This window comes from Poeciliopsis prolifica, unplaced genomic scaffold, assembly GCF_027474105.1.
Source record: "Poeciliopsis prolifica strain line A6 unplaced genomic scaffold, Auburn_PproV2 SCAFFOLD003, whole genome shotgun sequence".
NCBI classification, from domain to species: domain Eukaryota; kingdom Metazoa; phylum Chordata; class Actinopteri; order Cyprinodontiformes; family Poeciliidae; genus Poeciliopsis; species Poeciliopsis prolifica.
Window position 1 is genome coordinate 9,481,042 of NW_026562378.1, and position 17,724 is coordinate 9,498,765.

Sequence of the window (17,724 nt, forward strand, 5' to 3'; positions counted from 1 at the left end):
TTAGTTCATAGATCATTTATTCATTCTTTTGTGTCACAAACAATCCCTGAATTCAAGACAAATGGCTTATTATACACTTTGTATTATGTATTTGTGTACATTTTCTATCAAATACACAGTACTGGCATGTACTTTTGATCCAAAAATGAAACAAACCCTTCTCTGTCTTATGATGTCGGACAAGTGTTTCAAAGGAAGTAGACAGTCAACGCATTCGCACCCACTAACCTCATTTTATTAAAGGAACTGTCTCAGAATCGGTCAGTTTCCTCTCCGTTTCTGCCTCACACACACGTGTTTCTGTTTAAAATACAGAAACACGGTCTGACCGGAAAACCTCTTTAGTTGGTAAAAGTGAGACGAGTGGAAAACCTGGTGCTGCGTGGAGCCTCTTCACAGCAACACAACGAGACTACAGGTAGAAGAGGGTGATGACCGAGCAGGAGGAGGATCCGCTCGGGCGCTAATGTTCATCTGAAATAATCAACTGGTTGGCTGTTGTTTCTTGAGTCAACATTGCATTGCACAGAACAAAAAAAAAGGATGATCTGGACATTGAGAAACCGGGCTACAGGATATGAGATTAAAATAACAACATGTAGGATTTTATTTTTTTTATCTGAACATTATAAACAACCAAGAGCAGCAAACATATCTTTGTGTCCATCGGGTAAAAAGAAGTTTGTCATGGTCGGTCACTGCTATGTTGATGAGGTTCAGAAATCTGTACAACCTGGACTTTGCGTCGTTGGAGAAAGGTTTGCTGCGTGTTCCTGATCCGAAAGTCGTTTCGGTTGTAGTGAAGGTCTTTACAAAGTGCTCAAACCTTTTTTTTTTCTATACACTGAGCACCAGCTGGCTTACTGAGAAAAGGTTTATAGAGTCTTTACTAGCACACAAATCCCTCCAGGGGCTTGATTAACAGAAAAAGAAGAGACGTAGAATCCATCAAGAGGCCAGTAACATGTCTCTCTATGCTCTCCTCCACTGTTTTTGAGCCTCGCCTCGTCTGTACAAAACGTGTTAACGATATATTAAAGCCATAGGATCCGTCGCCTTGGAGTGCTGAGAAGAGATGCAGAGAGTATTTCTGAAGTTTCTGACACACCTGGTTCACTGTGAGCCGTTTAAGGTGTCAGCCACAGAATCAACGGAGTCCTGCTGAAGTCTCTCCACAGGCAACAAACTCTCTGAGAGCGCTGGCTGAGGGGAGCGGGCCAGGCCGGCCCCAGAGATGCAGCTCACACAACCCTGAGAGGAGACAGAAGGACGCATTTCACATGGACTCAATGTGAAGACAGAGAGGAATGGCAGTGATTTAGGAGCTCTGCGCTACCTGTGTGTCTAATTCCTGAGGGATGGTGTGCTGCTTGATCCAAGGATGGACCTTGGCCAGCTCTTCTTTCTGCTCCTGGTTGAACCACGGCTGGAGCGGCTGAAGCACTCGCAGCTTTTCTCTGTCTTCTGCCAGCACTTCATTCTGATCCCTGTCAGGACAAAGATTGTACTGCGTTAAAGACGCACTGATTCAGCTTTTCCTGGCCAATGCCAAACTGTTTTGTCTTTGAACTGCTGACTAAGAGGTCTTGACTTTAAGGATAATGATGAATATATGGGAGGAAATGTACTTCTCTCATAAAATTAATTACATTCGTCCAATTTATGCCTCAAAGTACATGCCCCTAACCTTAGCCAGGATTTTTTTTTTTTTTGATCAAAAAAGCACATAAAAGTCAATCAGGGATCAGAGAACTGATTGATTGGTGTATCTCTAGTCATTATGACGTAAAATAAAATCCTACTGAGCTTTCATTGGTTAAGCGTAAGGCAAGTGGGACTTAATGTAACCCTTACTTTGTAAGGCATTTAGTGACAATAGACGTTCATGAGCCTTATACAAAGTTTACTTCTAAGTTTGAGAAAAAATAAAAATGGAGCAAAAATGCAAGTCTTGGCTATTTTTAAACCCTGTTTCACAGCATTTACTCTCTCATACATGACGGCATGCCACATTTACCCCAAATAAAACCGATATTATGAGAAAAAGTGCAGAAAAATATTTTGAATGCTGATAATTATAGCTCTTTAATCTAAAATGGACTAAAGTCAGGTCAAAGGCTCAACAGTTCATCTATAAACCACATATTACATATAAACTATATAAAAGGCTATAGTTTATAGCTGATGTTTACCTTGTGTGTATCTGGTAGGTCATCATGACCTGCTCAGGCGTGTGCTGGATCATGCTCCACAAGGAGCTCTCCACCTGGGTTTCAAAGCTGTGCGGCCGCTCCACCGATGCATCCTGGCTTTTGCGGGCTTTGCGGGACGTGTCTGACGAGTCATTGCTGGCAAAGTACTTGCTGCTGTGGCTGCTGCCTGGAGGCCAGAATATTTTGCGTCACTCTAGTTATTATTCATATCTAATAACTGAAACTTTTGGCTGCTTTCTTTGCTGCCTTGTGCCTCTCTGTTACGAGCCCTCCACTCCCCACATATTTATCCATTTTAGAAATAAGCATACAATTTACAGATAAAAGTAGCAAAAACGCTGATAAATAAACTTTAAAAAGATGATTGAGTGTGCTGTCATTCATACCAGTATGTGAGGTGGATGTCTCATTGGAGCCGGAGCCGGATCCAGATCCCAGCGAACCTCCAGATTCCCCTGATCCAGATCCTGAAGCATTGGATCCAGTTCCTGACCTGGCGTCCTCCTGCAGGAGCAGGTCCAGCAGCTCACTAGATGTCGACTGGGCGTCCTGGTTGCCAGACTCACTTGGTGCATCCCCCTTGAGAAAGAAACAGTTTTAATATCAATGTCACTTCAATCAAGTTACAGTGAATATTTTTATCGCTGATGATACAATTCAGGCTGACCTGGATGGTGTGTTGCTCGTGGAGACTCTCAGGGTGGTTGAGTCCAGTGCTGCTCTGCCCCTCGCTCTGTCTGGGAAGCTCCTCCTGCAGGAGGTTGAGCTGTAAAGGAGAGCTGGAGCGAGAGCTGGAAAACAAGGCCTGAGGCCCGCCCGCCTCCTCTTCCTCCCCAACGGAGGACGCGGCCTTCTGCGAGGAAAGAAGAAGGCCCGGTGACATCTGAGTGAGTGGGCCGGTCTGGACCTGGAGCTGAGGCTGAAGCTGGGGGAAGGGCACGCCGCCAGGAGCGTAGCCTGTTATCATGGTGGGTCCTTGAGGTACAGCTGAGGGAACGGAGGGAAAGCCCGGAGTTAAGTTGGGATAGTTTGGCAGGATGACAGCCATGATGGGAGGCATGTACGGGTTGAAACTCTGGGCTGAAACCAGCGGGACTGGGTTGTAAAAGTTCTGCAGGGGCTCCATCTGCAGCGGCTGCAGGGCCGGCTGGCCCTGACCGGGCGGCATGATGTTGAAGTTGTAGCCGAGCTGCTCGGGAGGCTGCAACATGCCAGGAGTTGCTGCGGGTGGTTGTTGTGGTCGGGGCTGCTCTGCAGCCGGATTCCCCAGAACGGGAAATAACGGCACGGGGTTGGGAGACGTTTGGCGGTAAGTCTCTACCATCTGAGGCTGTGACGACTCAGAGGAGGGCCACGACGAGAAGGGGAAGGGGACGGCAGGGCCGGTCGGGGAGGCATAGCTCTCTGAGGAGCCCTGAGGTTTGGGCCGCTTGTGTCTGGCTCTTCGTGAGCGATTCCAGCCTCCAGCGCTTATTGGACGCACATAGTCCCCTGTGATGAAAGAGATATCCAAAATTACAGTTATATAATTGTATCTTAACGAATTTACTTTACACCTGAATTTCCAAGTTGCTCCTAGTTTTATATCAAGAGTCAATAATTTCAAATACTCCCAGACAAATTTTTAAAAATTTCTACATATTTTGTATTTGAAGAACATGGAAACATGGAAAAGTTGATCAGGAATTCAATGCAAATACTTCTATAGTGATCAGTCTGTGAATATGGATAGATGGGTGGATGGACAAATTGTGGGGCTGATGAATAGACAATGGACAAATAGACGGTCAAAAGTGACAAATGGACTGATGGACAGCCGAACTGTTAGAGGATTGGGTAAACTGCAGATGGATAGGGTTAGGGAGAAAAGGGTGGATTGAAAAACAGAAGATGAATGGACAGAAAGATAGTGGGTAAACAAACAAGAGGACAGACAGACAAAAGAAAATGATGGATGGAGAGACTTTAAGAGATGGATAAACAAATGAATAGAAGGATAAACAAAAAAAATCGTTGATGTCTGAAAAGACAAATTTTTCTAGATTTCTATGGAGCAGAAAGGATTCCAGCAGGAGCCCAGACCGAGCTCAGACTTTAAGCAACAATATGCACATACCTGGTTGATGAGAGTGAGCCATCGAGCCGTTTTCCTCCTGCAAATAGGAGCTGTAGGGACTCTGAAGGATGCGATGGCGGAAACGATCAACATATTCCTGCTCCTCCTTCTGCGTGTGAGCTGACAGCACCTCCTTGGTGAGCCCGACCAACCTTCTCTCCTCCGCAGCGGGACTCAGGGTTGGCCGGACAGGGGTCGCCGCAGGGTCAGCGGGCTCGCTGCCCATTGGGGCATCCTCCAGCGCAGTGGCCTCTGCAAGTAAAAAATGGGAAAAAGCGAGTTAGCCTTCCTCTTCTGTAGAAACATTAAAGACTCGTCAAACCTTTATGAAATGCACAAAAATATGTGCCATACAGAACTTACCTCTCGCCACAATTCAGTTTTTTTTTTAAACCAATTTAATAAAGTATCAGATCAACAAAGAAGATCCATAAGCAAATCTCAGCAGTTTCCACGAGCCGACTCACTGAAGCAAGTAGGTTTGTGTACCTGACTCAGGCTGTGGAACATGGACGATGGTGCTGCTGTACGAACATTGGCTAGTGACCGAGACAACACTCATGGCCTTAGAGGACATGGTGAGGTCTGTCAGGGGCGCCCCGACAACTGCTGCAGCTGCAGGGCCCACTGACACCTCACTGTCCAACACAACCACTGGAAAGTGAGGTGAAAATATGTTAACAGAGCCCGAATGTCGGTTACAGTCAAATGCAAAGACTTGAATGATAATTGCTTTTACCTTCTGGAGCGTTTGGAGCCACATCCACAGAGCCTTTGGGCTTCTCTTCTTCTGAGGTAGAAGACGAGGAAGAGGTCATGTCCAAGGAAGGAGACTCGTTCTTTCGCTTCAGGGCTTGACCCGCACAGCCCTCCAAGTATCTGCAGAACAAAATAGTCTTAGTGACAAAAAACACCAAACACACAATGCTAAACTGAGTGCTTCGGTGTCTGTGAAAACACACCTGATGATATTGTCCACACAGTTGATCTGCTGATAGGAGGGAATGTGCGTTTGCTTCCTGCTTTCTTCATTTCCTCTGACTTCAGGCTTGGCGGCTGAGTGGAGGTGAGCCGCTGTACAAACAGAAGATTCACCGCTTAGACTTTAATAATAATCCGCACATTAAAAATGGGCTTCATGGCTGTATGCTGAATAAAACATCAGGCAGAAGGTTTGCATATGATGTTCGTGACTATGAATGTCTTAATAATTAATTGAATTGAAAGTGTAAAATACAACAAACTCCTTCAATAAATTTGTAAAGCAAAGGATTTCATGGAAAATAAGTCATAGTGGAGTCTTTTAATCCACAAAAGATAAAATCATGGCTTCCAGAAAGCCATGGTTCTAACTATACTGAACATCTACTGACCATAAGCAACACAAAATGGCTACAAAAAATTGTTATTGAAACACCAATTGACAAGTGACAATCAAGTAAATATTATCACCGGGTATACACATGAAGTGTTAGTTAGTATAATGTTGACTTTCTGCCAATTAGAGAAACTTCCTAATAATAAACAGACCACATTTCTATCCGTTTCTGGTTTCTAAATTCATTCAAGTTGTGCTTCACATTATAATTTCACCCAAAAAACAAAATAGAATTCACAATGCATAATCAAAATGTATAATCAAATGTATGTCAAAACCATGACATTTAACATTATGCAACACTGAATTGAGTATTTCTAAGGCCAGTTCACCTATGTTCGGTCTGCCAGGAGGAGCATTTCTTTGGCCGGAATCGAGCTGCGCGTGTCGACCCCAACTTTTCGATCTGTTCACGTCAGCACAGATTTGCTGCAAGGTCATCTGGGAAATGTACACAAGAACACAGATATTATACGTATCAGCATGTGTCACCTTTGCAGCTAATTTTGAGGATGAGCACTCGACAGGTGCGTTGACTGTCTGTGACGACTCACCGGTTCCCGGTTTGAGTCCTCCCACAGGTTGCCGTTGCTCTCGCTTGAAGAAGCGAAGCTGACGTAATGCTCATGGGAGCCGTTACTTCCTAAACTGCCATAACCGCTGGAGCCATTGTTGTGCACTGGCTGTGGACAAGATGCAATTACATCAAATCAAACGAGCTTTGGTGCAGAAATGTAGCTTTCAGTACAACTAACATGTAAAAATGTGTTTAGTAGATTATTTTTAATAAATGGCATAGTAAATTCACCTGAAGGAAAAGCTTATAGATCTTGGCTTGAAGGTCTTTTATTTCCTCATAAGTGACTGGAACGTAATCCTTTGTACGAGCCGCAAACACATCCTCATTCAGAGGACTCCTACGATGATATCAGCACAGCCGCATTATCTTCATTATCGAAACATTAAATGAGATGAATGAAGTCTGACAAACTATTGCCACCGCTTACGTTCTGACTTTGTGCCGTCCAATGATGAAGGCCACCTTGCGGCTCCAAGGGTTGATAAAACTGGACCAGCTGGTGTCCAAGGTGATGTAGTCTCCATTCTGACAGCGCAGACGCACTGGAGAGTGCTCAAACGGAGACTGGCCTGCGTACTTTAATACTACAAAAACGCATGAAAAAACACACACACAAAAAAAATCTGAAACATGATTTCAGTTAACAGGTGAGAAAAACCTCTGTCAAATTTCAACTCATATAATTTCCAAAGACGGGACAGCTATATGGCAATGTAAACATAATGCTGATTTTTCCTCAGTGTTCAATTTAATCTTTTCTTCAAGAACACTTGAACAACACTTGGAAAATGTGCATATTCACACTGCTTTTACATTGATTTTATGCAAAGAATGTTAGAAAGTTTGCATTGCTGCTTTAAGCACTCACTTTGCCTGTGCATGGACAGCATGAGGGGACGATCCTCTGGGTGAATACAAGTCAGCAACGATGTGCCAATCAGGTCCTGAGGCATGTATCCCAGCAACGGCACAGCCCTGAGGATATTTAGAAAGAGATTAGCTCATGATTAGCCATGTTTCATCCCATCCTAAAATGATGGCTGTGCCCATCGCTGTGTGCCTGCTAACCTGTCATCAACCTCCAAGAAAACACAGCCAGGGGAGTGCGTCGTAGTGAAGATACGTTTGTCCATAGGAATACGAGGTGCTGCATAAACAAATAACATTTAAGCTAAATAACAATGACAAAAACTTTGACCTGGACAGAACTTTGGTATTATGAATAGAACAGCTACATGAATAATTCAAACAAGTGAATGCTATTATTAAATATATACGATCTGTTGAATTTGGTGTTAAGATAATTCACTGCACCTTCGTAACCAGAGATGATTCGTTCGGCTAACGCCAGGCAGCAGGGCTCCTCCTCCTCCCCGCTCCCTGTCCCCTGCACCTTCAGCAGGTAAGGTGTGATCCTGAAAGGGTTGTAACGCATCTCACCGTCGCGATCCTTGCTCCCTCTGAAACAATATGCAATTTCTTTTTTTTAATTTTAAACACAAAAATATGTTAAAACCACAAATATTGTTGCTGTCTCAGTGTATTTTTCACATCTTGCCACAATTAAAAAGTTATCACGCTTGCTGACATCCTCCTCTTATATGAATCCAAATAAACTGAATGCCTTTACCGCTGTGACACCTTCCGAGCTCCAAGGTGGGACCCTGAAACTAGTCCGATCCTTATAGCTGGTGTACATTCACCCCTTCTCAAAGGCTTATGAAATATAATGACCCAACAAGATAGATTTAAGAAGGCTCTCAGCTGTGTTTTAATAACATCAAAAACAAAGGCTGTGGAAACATCAAATTTGTGTTTCATTGAAAAACGGTGGGATCAACATAAAACAAGCATTGAAAGTACATAATATGTTCTTGAAGAGCACAGTTGTTCTACACATGACTATGACTTTTTCATACATTGCTGATATAATGTCTGAGGCAAATTCTGAATATTACTATAAGTATGAAAGGAAAAACTGACCTTATCCTGCAGAAGAAGGACTTGACCTGTGCACTGTCAAACAGAACTCCAGCTGTAGAAACAGAGAGGAAAGCTTAAGTGTTTATTCTTGTTTGTATGCTGAAGAAAACATTATAGAAATTTTATGTTAAATATAATTTGCTAAAGCAGAGAGATTGTGATCTTGTCAACATTCCACACTTTGTCTATTGCCGCTTTATTCTATTTTGCAGACATTGCAGCTGTGTTTTTCTCCTTTCCTTTAGTTTATTGCATTCAACAAAACTGTCCAAGATGGTTATAAATATGAACATTTCATAAATGTTAATGGTGTTGAAAATGGCAGAAAATGGTTACAACAAATATTTATAGAATTAGTTTGCTCTGATATTTACATTACTCCAAGAGCTGTGTAAATAAAAAAAACAGAAAGAAAAAGTTGGGATGACATTTTTCCGTCTTTTTCGTTTACCTAAATACCAAATATCTAACTCTATCTCTACATTTCCAAATGTTTTCACAGTACCTAAATCAACAGGAACCTTGTCCCATGATATACTGAAAGGTGCATCTCGTGCTTTTTCCCCTCTAAAAGCAACATTTAAGTAATGCCTCTGAGCTCCTAATAGGATTTGAGTCATGTGAGTAAGGGGTCGAGGTCATTACTCAGTAATGGTTGATGGCTTTGCTGGCTTCCTGTGCTGCTGCAATGTGTTCTAGAAACTGCTACCACATACGTAAACCCTTTAACCTACTGGGGCTTCTCTCCATTACTTATCCCAGAGAAGTCCATCTGTCTTTTCTATTAAGAACACTAATTTAATCTGCCCATAAATCTTTAGAAAAAGCTGCCATTTTGTGCATTAAACCTCAGTTTGTTTAGCAATCACTGAGTTCCAGATTTATTCATCTTTCCTGTGCCTCCAAGTGCCAACATCCTTTGTTGAAAATGCTGATAGATAATTAAATTAAATTTTTCTCTAGAATGCTCTTAAGAAAAAAAAGAAAAAATGTTTCATCATCAAACATATATTGTTTCATATCGCATATTCATAAACAACATAAAAATCTTTCTTCAGACAAAAAAACTGCAGTGTCGCCTAAAAATGATCAAGTCAACCATGGAGTAGCCAGAACAGTAATTGTTAATATAAGTCAAAATTAAATACAGAATAGAGAAAGACTGCAAGATGAAAATGTCTCAAAAACCTACCAGAGTGCGAGTTGCTCCACGGTGGCAGGTGAGGCTGTGCCGTGTGCGAGTAGAAGACGTTGACGTCTTGGTGGAAGAGCAGCTCGACAAACTTTGCAGACTCCAGGTACTTCCTCTTGCAGCACAGTAAGCTGGGAGCCTGCTCCGACGTGTACAACACGCAGCCACTTGAGAGAGTAAACACCATCACGAAGGAATCCTGTACCAACGCAGGGATGAGCAACGACATGAATCAAACAAACACCTGAACCAAGCAGATACACAAGTATAGAAAGTCCCTGGACTAATCTTAATTTCATCTCATCACAACCAGAAAATTTGGTTTGTTTGATTGGAACTCTGTAAGACAGACCACCATAAAGTAGTGCACAGCATGGTGGTGGCAGCATTATTCTGTGGGGCTGATGGGAAGACAAATAAAGCTAAAGAAATATGAAAGATCATAGTTGTGACAGGGAAAGAAGATAGTGTATTTTTATGAATAAGTAACTAAAAAATGCATTTGTAGTCAGACTTGCATCCATAGTTGTGAAACCACCGTTTGCTCATTTTATACTTTTGGTTTAAGTCTCAATTTTGAACATTTGTAGATCACAGTTTTCATCCTGCTTTAGGTACACGCCCAGACTGGATAGAAGTCGACTGAACACCAATTTTCCAGCTGTCCCACCAATTCTCTTTTAGATTTGCTTCTAGATTATTATCTGACATGTTTTGCTCTAAATCATTCTACCGTAGTACTGACTATGTGTTTACACTTGTTGGTAGGTAAACCTTTGACCCAGTCCTGAGTCTTTTACAACTCATCACAGTTTCTTTAAGTTGACCCTGCATTTAGCTCTATTTATTTTCCTATCATCTCTGGCATCCGACCCGCATGACTTTACCTCCCTGTTGTGCACGACTTTGTGCTGGTTCATCACCTGAAATCCTTGAAAAATACATACAGAAAAACTTCAACAATCTGAACACTTTCCCGACTCACTGCTGAACAACCACTCAGCTGTGGAACATAGGTACATTAATGCAGGCATGTTAGTTTAAGAGTGATGTTGTCCAGAATCCCGGAGCACACAATCAATGTAAAACAATACAAATGATTGGTAGGAAAATGGCTTTGAACATCTTTACTGTGAAAAACACAATGAGTGACGTCTCTACATGCAAATGTGAGCACATACCGTGTTTTTCAGGTTGTGCTCAGAGGTGACCCTCTCCAGCTCTTCCAAGGTGCAAACAGTGGCATCTTTTCTCTGGTCTTGTCCATTCTGCATCAGCAGTTTGTAGTACTCACTGTTGGCTACAGATGATAACGCACAGTTTAAAATAGAAAAGTTTTACAGTTCATCATGACTCTCCGGGAAAATATATGCCTGATTAGCAGGGTTTACCTTGTACTTGCTTGACACAGTTGAGGGCGTAGTTTAAGGCCTCCAAAGTGCTGGGTTTGCTGTGGCTCCGTTTGTCAGATGGAAGCCTCTTTTTCATCTCAGCCACTGTGCTCACCACTTCTCTGTGGGCGTGGCCTTGTCCCCTGACAGCCGACTCGCTGCTTCAAAAAAAATGATTACAAGAACCCTACTACTACAAACCAAAGGTAACATGTCAGATTAAACGATCAAAAGGCCAACAACTAAATAGACGTCAGGAAGGATGTTTGTTTTCAAACTCAAAGACAGGGCCTGATTTCTCTGAAAGTATCAGATGAGTTGAATGCATGGATGCCTTCTTTCAATGATGGCATCTAAACAAAAACTGTTTCTTGCACAATGTTATTCATGTGTTTTGCTTTGTTGGGTTTAATTGGGGAAAAGTAGCTTTGCTGGTAAAACTACAGTATACATCTACTGAGTTACTTAGTGTTTCTAAAGCTTGATTTACAAAAATAAGCAAATATTTGTGTTTCTATTAAAAAACTACTTTGGTTTTCTTTGACCTCAAAGTAAAACTAATACAAATTCAGCCCTTGTTTTAAATGGTTAGATATTCTCCTGACCCCAAGGTGTTCTTTAATTTGAAGCCAAAAGTTCAGCACAGAAGAAAAGTAAGTAATTTACCTCTTGGTCGATGGTGAGGGACATCCTCTGCCGCTCCCTGGGCTTTCATTGGTTGACGAAGAAAGATCATTGGAGGTGCTGGTCATCTCCTCGTCTTCCTGCCCCACGTCTCCTGTTAAAGCTCCTTGTCCCTCTGCCGAGAGATCCTGCAGCTGCAGTTCCCCATCCTGACACCCAGATGTGCCCCCGTCTGCTCCGTCACCCTCTGCTGGGCCCAATGGCAATGCTGGCTCCTCTCCGCCTTGACCCCCATCCCCTCCTGACATCACCGCACTCTGGTCATACATCAACAGCATATTGTCCGGTTAAAGTTGCGACGAAGTGTCTTCATATGTTTAGGGGGAAGAGGTTCCATGTGGTGACAATAAATTGACGATAACTCAGGAGAATGCCGAGTGAAGGATATGATGTTGTGTATCGAGCACTGTAAGAAAACAGAACGTATAGATCAACTGTAAGATACATAATCAGAAGAAATGTCTAGATTTACTTCCTGGAACAACAAGAACTTGCACAAAACCATTTACTTATTTTAATATTTATGGACTTTGCCCAAGTACAATACATACAATAACTTGTTTTTATTGAGGATTTCCTTCACTATAGCAAAAAAAAAAGAAGAAACTGTCCAAACCAACTCAGTCCTTTGTCAATACATAGGTGCATCTGTTCTTAAACTATAATTAACCAAATTTTTGGTAACATTGAACTACTCATACCCATCAAAAAAAAATTGCCCATATAGAAACTGTCTGACATTATGATGTAATCTAACAGACAACAACAGCAACACATCGAGTGTAATTTATTACATCAGAGTCTGAAAAGGGTTACCAAGCCAGTTTTGGGACATTGGTACTACAGTGAAGTAGAGTGAGAACAATTACATGGAGAAAGGGAGAGGTGGAGAACCTTCACCATAAGAAAGTCACCAAAAATCCAGAACATCTAAATCACTAATATTGCCTCAGCTACAATCAGCATTAATGATTCAACAATAACATAGAAAAATATACCTGCTGTTGAATGATCATCAACAGAAAAATTTACCAATAATTAACTTTTTTTCATTTAATGTTTTAAATGCTTAAATCAAAGCAAGAAAAAAAGCTAATTTTGCTTGCACAGCCTTTGCAAAAATCAATGTCAAAAATGTATGTTTTGCACTATGTTCAGAATAATATTTCTATTTTGCAAGCAAGGACAGATGTAGTCTGCCTCCTTATCTAATATTACTGCTGTGTCTGATTATCTCACCAACTTGCTGTTGTCTGACTCACTCCCATATGCATCCATTTACACTTGAACATTGTCAGTCATCATAACAGCAACAGTGTGATACTCGGTTGTGTAACTACAATTACAAATTATTTTCAGTATTAAATTATTACATCACGTCAAACCCAGCAGTTCAGTTGCAGAGATGTAGACCTTGTTGTATACAAATAAAACATCCGATAAAAGTCTTCAGTCACACATTAATTAAAGCAACAGACATGTATGCGAACACAATCACCGCTGTAAACATATGATCATCTGACTTGGCCTTAATCCTGCAGGACAAAAACAAGGTGGATTCTATTTTTAGGTAGCTTCGATTCAGCTATAAGATGTTGGTTAGGTACTCTCACATACAGTTGCACTTGAAACATTCACGCCTCTCACTTTTTTCTAGGGTGAAAACTTTTTCGAAGTGATTTGAGTTACAGTCTGCACACAGTGCATTAGAGAAGAAAACAAAACTCTACCAATCAGAGCTTCATTTTAGTATTGCAGCTGCTACTCACTCAAAGATTCATAGATGTTAGTTATTTTGTTGTAAATATGGCAAATAGCCAACGTAACAAAAGACTAACTTCAGGAGCAGTTTGCAAATGCCCTTGGGTAGCAATGATGGAGCCGAGACACAACATCTCTGGAAAAAACCTAACAACGGTTTTCTGCTGATTCTGCCTATCCAACCTGAGTGGGCTTGAGAGGATGTGCAGCGAATAGGAGAAGCTTGTAGGGATACTGCCAAATCCATTTCAACACATTTAGTCACAGGTATAAATACTCAGGTATATGCAATGAACGGAATACCTTCTAGTAAGACTGTAGTTAATGAATGTGCTAAGGTGACTTTTTTTGTCAATGCTACGCATGATTAACTTAGAGCTGCCTGTGAAAACAGGTAGGTTGAGCTGCAAGACTTTTGCTGTTTGTGGAAGATTAGATGGTGGATTAAATGATTTACCTTATAAAACAATTTTCCAATAGTCAAAGATTTTCTAAAGAATGATGTCACTAAAGCTTAACACATTGCACATTTAGCTTGCTGAGACAAGTATAACAGCAGTTACATAAAATATAGAGGTGGAAGATGAAAGTAGATGAAAATATCATGTCTTGTTACAAAAAAACAAAACAAAACTCTACAGTCCCTTTTCATTTTAGCTCAGCTTACTATCTCCATGTACACTGCTTAAAAATTACATTTATAATACACTTTTCTGACCTAAAATTATATTTTAACCAAAAGCCTGCAAAAAACAGTTATGCTAATAAAAATGGTTGAGAACAGAAGGAAATAAAAATATCAAAAGATGTTCTAATAAAGAGCAGATAAGAGATGCAGCTAAAATGCTACCTGTTATTGTGTTAAGGTAATTTATCTCCATGCAGAATGATGACTTTATGTAGCAGAACTGGTCAGTAGTTTTAATTCTATTCTTCAAAACAAATTAGACACAACAGTACTTTGTTTAGTAATGCATAATATATTGGCACCAATATCAGTATCAGCTGACATTTTTGTAACATATTGGTTTCGGTCTGGTAAATAAAACCAGGCTGAAGTTAACAACCAATATTTTACATCTTGTTGCCATTTGTTTCAAGTCATTTTCTTTCCAAAGATGCCGAAACGGCATCAATATTGAATCTTGATATCAGCCCAAATTTTCATATCGGTGCATCCCTACTTTGTAGGCTTGTCCATTCAAATTTCTGCAACAGTTTACATTGTCAAACAGACGCTGTACAGAGTGATTTGATTGCAAAATTTAAAGCATAAACTAATACGTGTGTTTATACTGCAGACATCTTTTCAGAAACCAGGTTTTCTAGGGTCAGTTTTCTCCCTGTTGTTTCCACAACCAGAACTAGGGACAAATCAATTCAAGGAGAGAAATCTACTTCAGAAAACTGGCCAGATAAACAGGTAGTACTTTATGAATGTTCTCTGACCTAAAAGGTGGAGGTTTGAAATGGAAAGGGTGTTATATAGGGTTTATTTTTATTTTGTTATGACATAATTTCTTTGCACAAATTCGCACTGTTTGTCATCTGCCTTCATGATATTCTTGTAGCGCAACATCCTCAGAGTGTTGGTTTGAGGTGGCAGAGTAGTTTTCTGGTGGTGCCTTATAACAAGATGGTCAAATCCTTCGTCTTTATGTGTGCACCTTCAGTGATTTAAACTTAGGATTAAATGATTCATCCCAAAACTATCTACATTCACAACCCACTGATGTAAAGTTTTTTTGACTAACCCATAAATAATCATTGCTAATTATTTCAATATTCAGAGAAAATCCCAAGATTAGCACTTAATATGACTGATAAAATATTATTTCTACATATCCACTTCAGTCAAATCCATTTAGATTTCCTGCAGTCTCTAACAAAAATCTAATTCTCCTAAAACAGCTCTAATTTAAAGCATACCATCTAAGGCTAAGACCAATAGCATCAAAGACAAAAATTTTTTTTTAGAGGAACATAAGAAATAAATAAATAGAAATTCTACAGTAAGAAATGTTCAAATAATGTCAGAAATTATGCATCACAACACAAAATCTAAGATTGCACTAAACAGCTTTTGGAAAAACCATGACATGACAGGTCAAACAGGAATCTGAAGTAACGTGACACAAACATGCATGTTAATGTATTTGAGTTGGCCACATTGACTATTACGCAAGCCGAAACCTTTAGCCTTCAATTTCTAGCAGCAAAATGTCTGCCTTACACTATACTTTATACAGATATGTGAGAAACATGACTTGATGTACACTTTATTCAAAAAATGAATCACGATGAGTAAATGTTCTCTTACAATAAAAGACAACTTCCTATAACGACGCAACTCTGACAGGGTAAATACCTACATTTGATGATGAAGTCACAGTACCAACTGTTGGTTGTCAATTTAGTGATCATTTATTAATCAAATCCAATAAAAAGAAAAAGGAAAAATATCAAATGGACCTATGTGGTGACAAACTTTGTGCGACATGTGAGCATACTTGTTGTAATTACATAAAGGGTCCAGGTCCAGTCAGTATGAATGTGTCTATCATTAATTATGAAAACAGTTAAAGGAGCTAAATGAAAATAATACAGTTTGAAATAGTGAAAAGGCAAAATTAATTAAACTATTTTTACTTTTAGGGAAAAATCTGATGAAACCTGGATAAAATCAAGTTAGAGGTAGATTACTGTAAAAATGCATCCTTTTTTAAAACAATCAAGAGGAAAAAAGCTAAATCAGGAGGGTCACATTTATGATCCCGAGTTGGTACAATTTGGGAAAATATTCTGATGATTTAATTTACAACATAAGTTTCAAATAAAATGTTCTTGATTTATACTCTCACTGCAAACAATAACTTTAAAACTTCACATGAAGTTATTATAGAAATTGTGCAAATCTCTAACCCAAATCGCACCTCTGAGTTGTACCAGGAAATAGATAATAAATCACAACAACCTACAAAGGACCACAACACAGGTTCGAGGTTTCCCTCGCCCCTCCCAGGTAGAACCCACTGACCCCGATAGCGTCCATAATCACCACACTTCTGTCACTTCTTGATACGTGCAGAAAGAAAACCAAAGAACATAAACCACCTATCCGTAATTTAATGTCGTTTGTCTAAAGTGACGTGCATAATCTCCCCTGTGTCTACGTTATAAGACATACGACAAACTAGAGTTAAAATGTTTCCAGAAAATTTCAATAACGTAACCTTAATATGTAGCTTTATAAGCAAATGCTGCACACATAGCCTCACGCTCAACTAGTATTGCTTAGGATTTGCATGTCGTAACTGAAATGCAATTTCACTCTATCGGCTGATTTTTGACTGCTACCAAACGCAGCGCGACTGGTTAGCAGCATGTTACACGGCTACAATCCTAGCAATACAAACAAGTAACGATTGCTTTTACAAACTGTCTTCAACGTTAAATACCCACTTAAACTTGTATGTCACGTTATTACACCACTGTCTTAGCATCATGTACTAATAGTAACGATTACATTACTTTTGTTTACATTCACTTGCTGCTCTTGGGGTGAAGTGGACAGCTAGCCTTCCCAGTTCTAGCTAACTCCAGAACTCCATATCAAATTACATTTATTTTGAGAAACATTTACCTTTTGAGATCAGCGTGAATCTTAGGTTTAATATCCAAAACTTGGGCGTCCACAAAATTGATTGTCCGTCCAGTATAAAGTGAATATTTTTTCGTTGTTTTCCTCTTACGCGTCTTATAACGTCATCCAGCACAAACCGTTTGACACAAATGTGCAACGTGAGCCCGGCGTAGAGTAGCCCCGCCCTGTCGGTGGTGATTGGACAGGCAGAATTTGAAGCTGTTGTTTAATTGGACGTGTGGGCGTGCCCCACACCTAGGCTTGCCAGAAACTCGCGGTCGGTGCACGTGTATCTCCATGTTACACAACAGGGAAACAACAAGCCAGAGCCGACTGCGCAAGCATTTTTGATTCACCCTGAACAGCCACACTCACGCCTCTGCAACTGAATGAATAGTCTTGTGCACATCTCAGTACTTTCCCGATGGAGTGTCTTTTTGTGTATATTATTCTATGTGTATATGAAATTCTATGAATTATTTTAAATTTAACATAATCCTGAAAGCTCATTGGCGGAGTGCAATTTGAAATTGATTGATCAACTGAAGACAAAACAAAGAACAAGAACAATCCCCTTATCTTTAAAACCAGGTCAAAGCTGATGGTAAGATGTGGGAGCTGAAGATGGACAACCTTGATGAAAATCTGTAAGATGTTACAAAAGACTTGATATCATGTGGTTCATCTTTTACCAAGATCATAACTAATTGCATCACCAGAGTCCCAAATGAATTGTATCAATGAAAACATAATTTATTAGAATGAGCTATAGGCTAAATTTAT

General features: G+C 40.3%; 1 protein-coding gene across 2 annotated transcripts; it reads right to left on the bottom strand.

Moving 5' to 3' along the window:
* per3 (period circadian clock 3) lies at window positions 1–17,094 on the bottom strand. 2 transcript variants are annotated; one of them, XM_055026597.1, is made up of 22 exons: window positions 16,942–17,094; window positions 11,520–11,943; window positions 10,854–11,011; window positions 10,644–10,762; window positions 9,463–9,661; window positions 8,271–8,322; window positions 7,602–7,747; window positions 7,356–7,434; window positions 7,156–7,262; window positions 6,715–6,871; window positions 6,516–6,624; window positions 6,262–6,390; window positions 6,040–6,148; window positions 5,292–5,403; window positions 5,069–5,208; window positions 4,819–4,983; window positions 4,330–4,581; window positions 2,881–3,704; window positions 2,600–2,792; window positions 2,193–2,379; window positions 1,337–1,487; window positions 1–1,251 (listed from the first exon to the last, which is right to left on the bottom strand). In XM_055026597.1, the coding sequence occupies exons 2-22, from the start codon at window positions 11,813–11,815 to the stop codon at window positions 1,114–1,116; spliced, it is 3,822 nt and encodes a 1,273-aa protein (XP_054882572.1). In that variant the 5' UTR covers window positions 11,816–11,943; window positions 16,942–17,094; the 3' UTR covers window positions 1–1,113. The 2 variants fall into 2 exon arrangements, with proteins under 2 accessions (XP_054882572.1, XP_054882565.1); XM_055026590.1 differs by having other exon boundaries at window positions 10,854–11,014.
* Window positions 17,095–17,724: the final 630 nt, after the last annotated feature.

Coding starts and splice junctions, on each gene's coding strand:
- per3 (XM_055026590.1), bottom strand. CDS start 11,815: ATGCTGTTGATGTATGACCAGAGTGCGGTGATGTCAGGAGGGGATGGG. Junction 7,748..8,270: donor TCCTTCTTCTGCAGGATAAG/GTCAGTTTTTCC, acceptor ATATTGTTTCAG/AGGGAGCAAGGATCGCGACG. Junction 6,391..6,515: donor TCTATAAGCTTTTCCTTCAG/GTGAATTTACTA, acceptor TCTTGTCCACAG/CCAGTGCACAACAATGGCTC.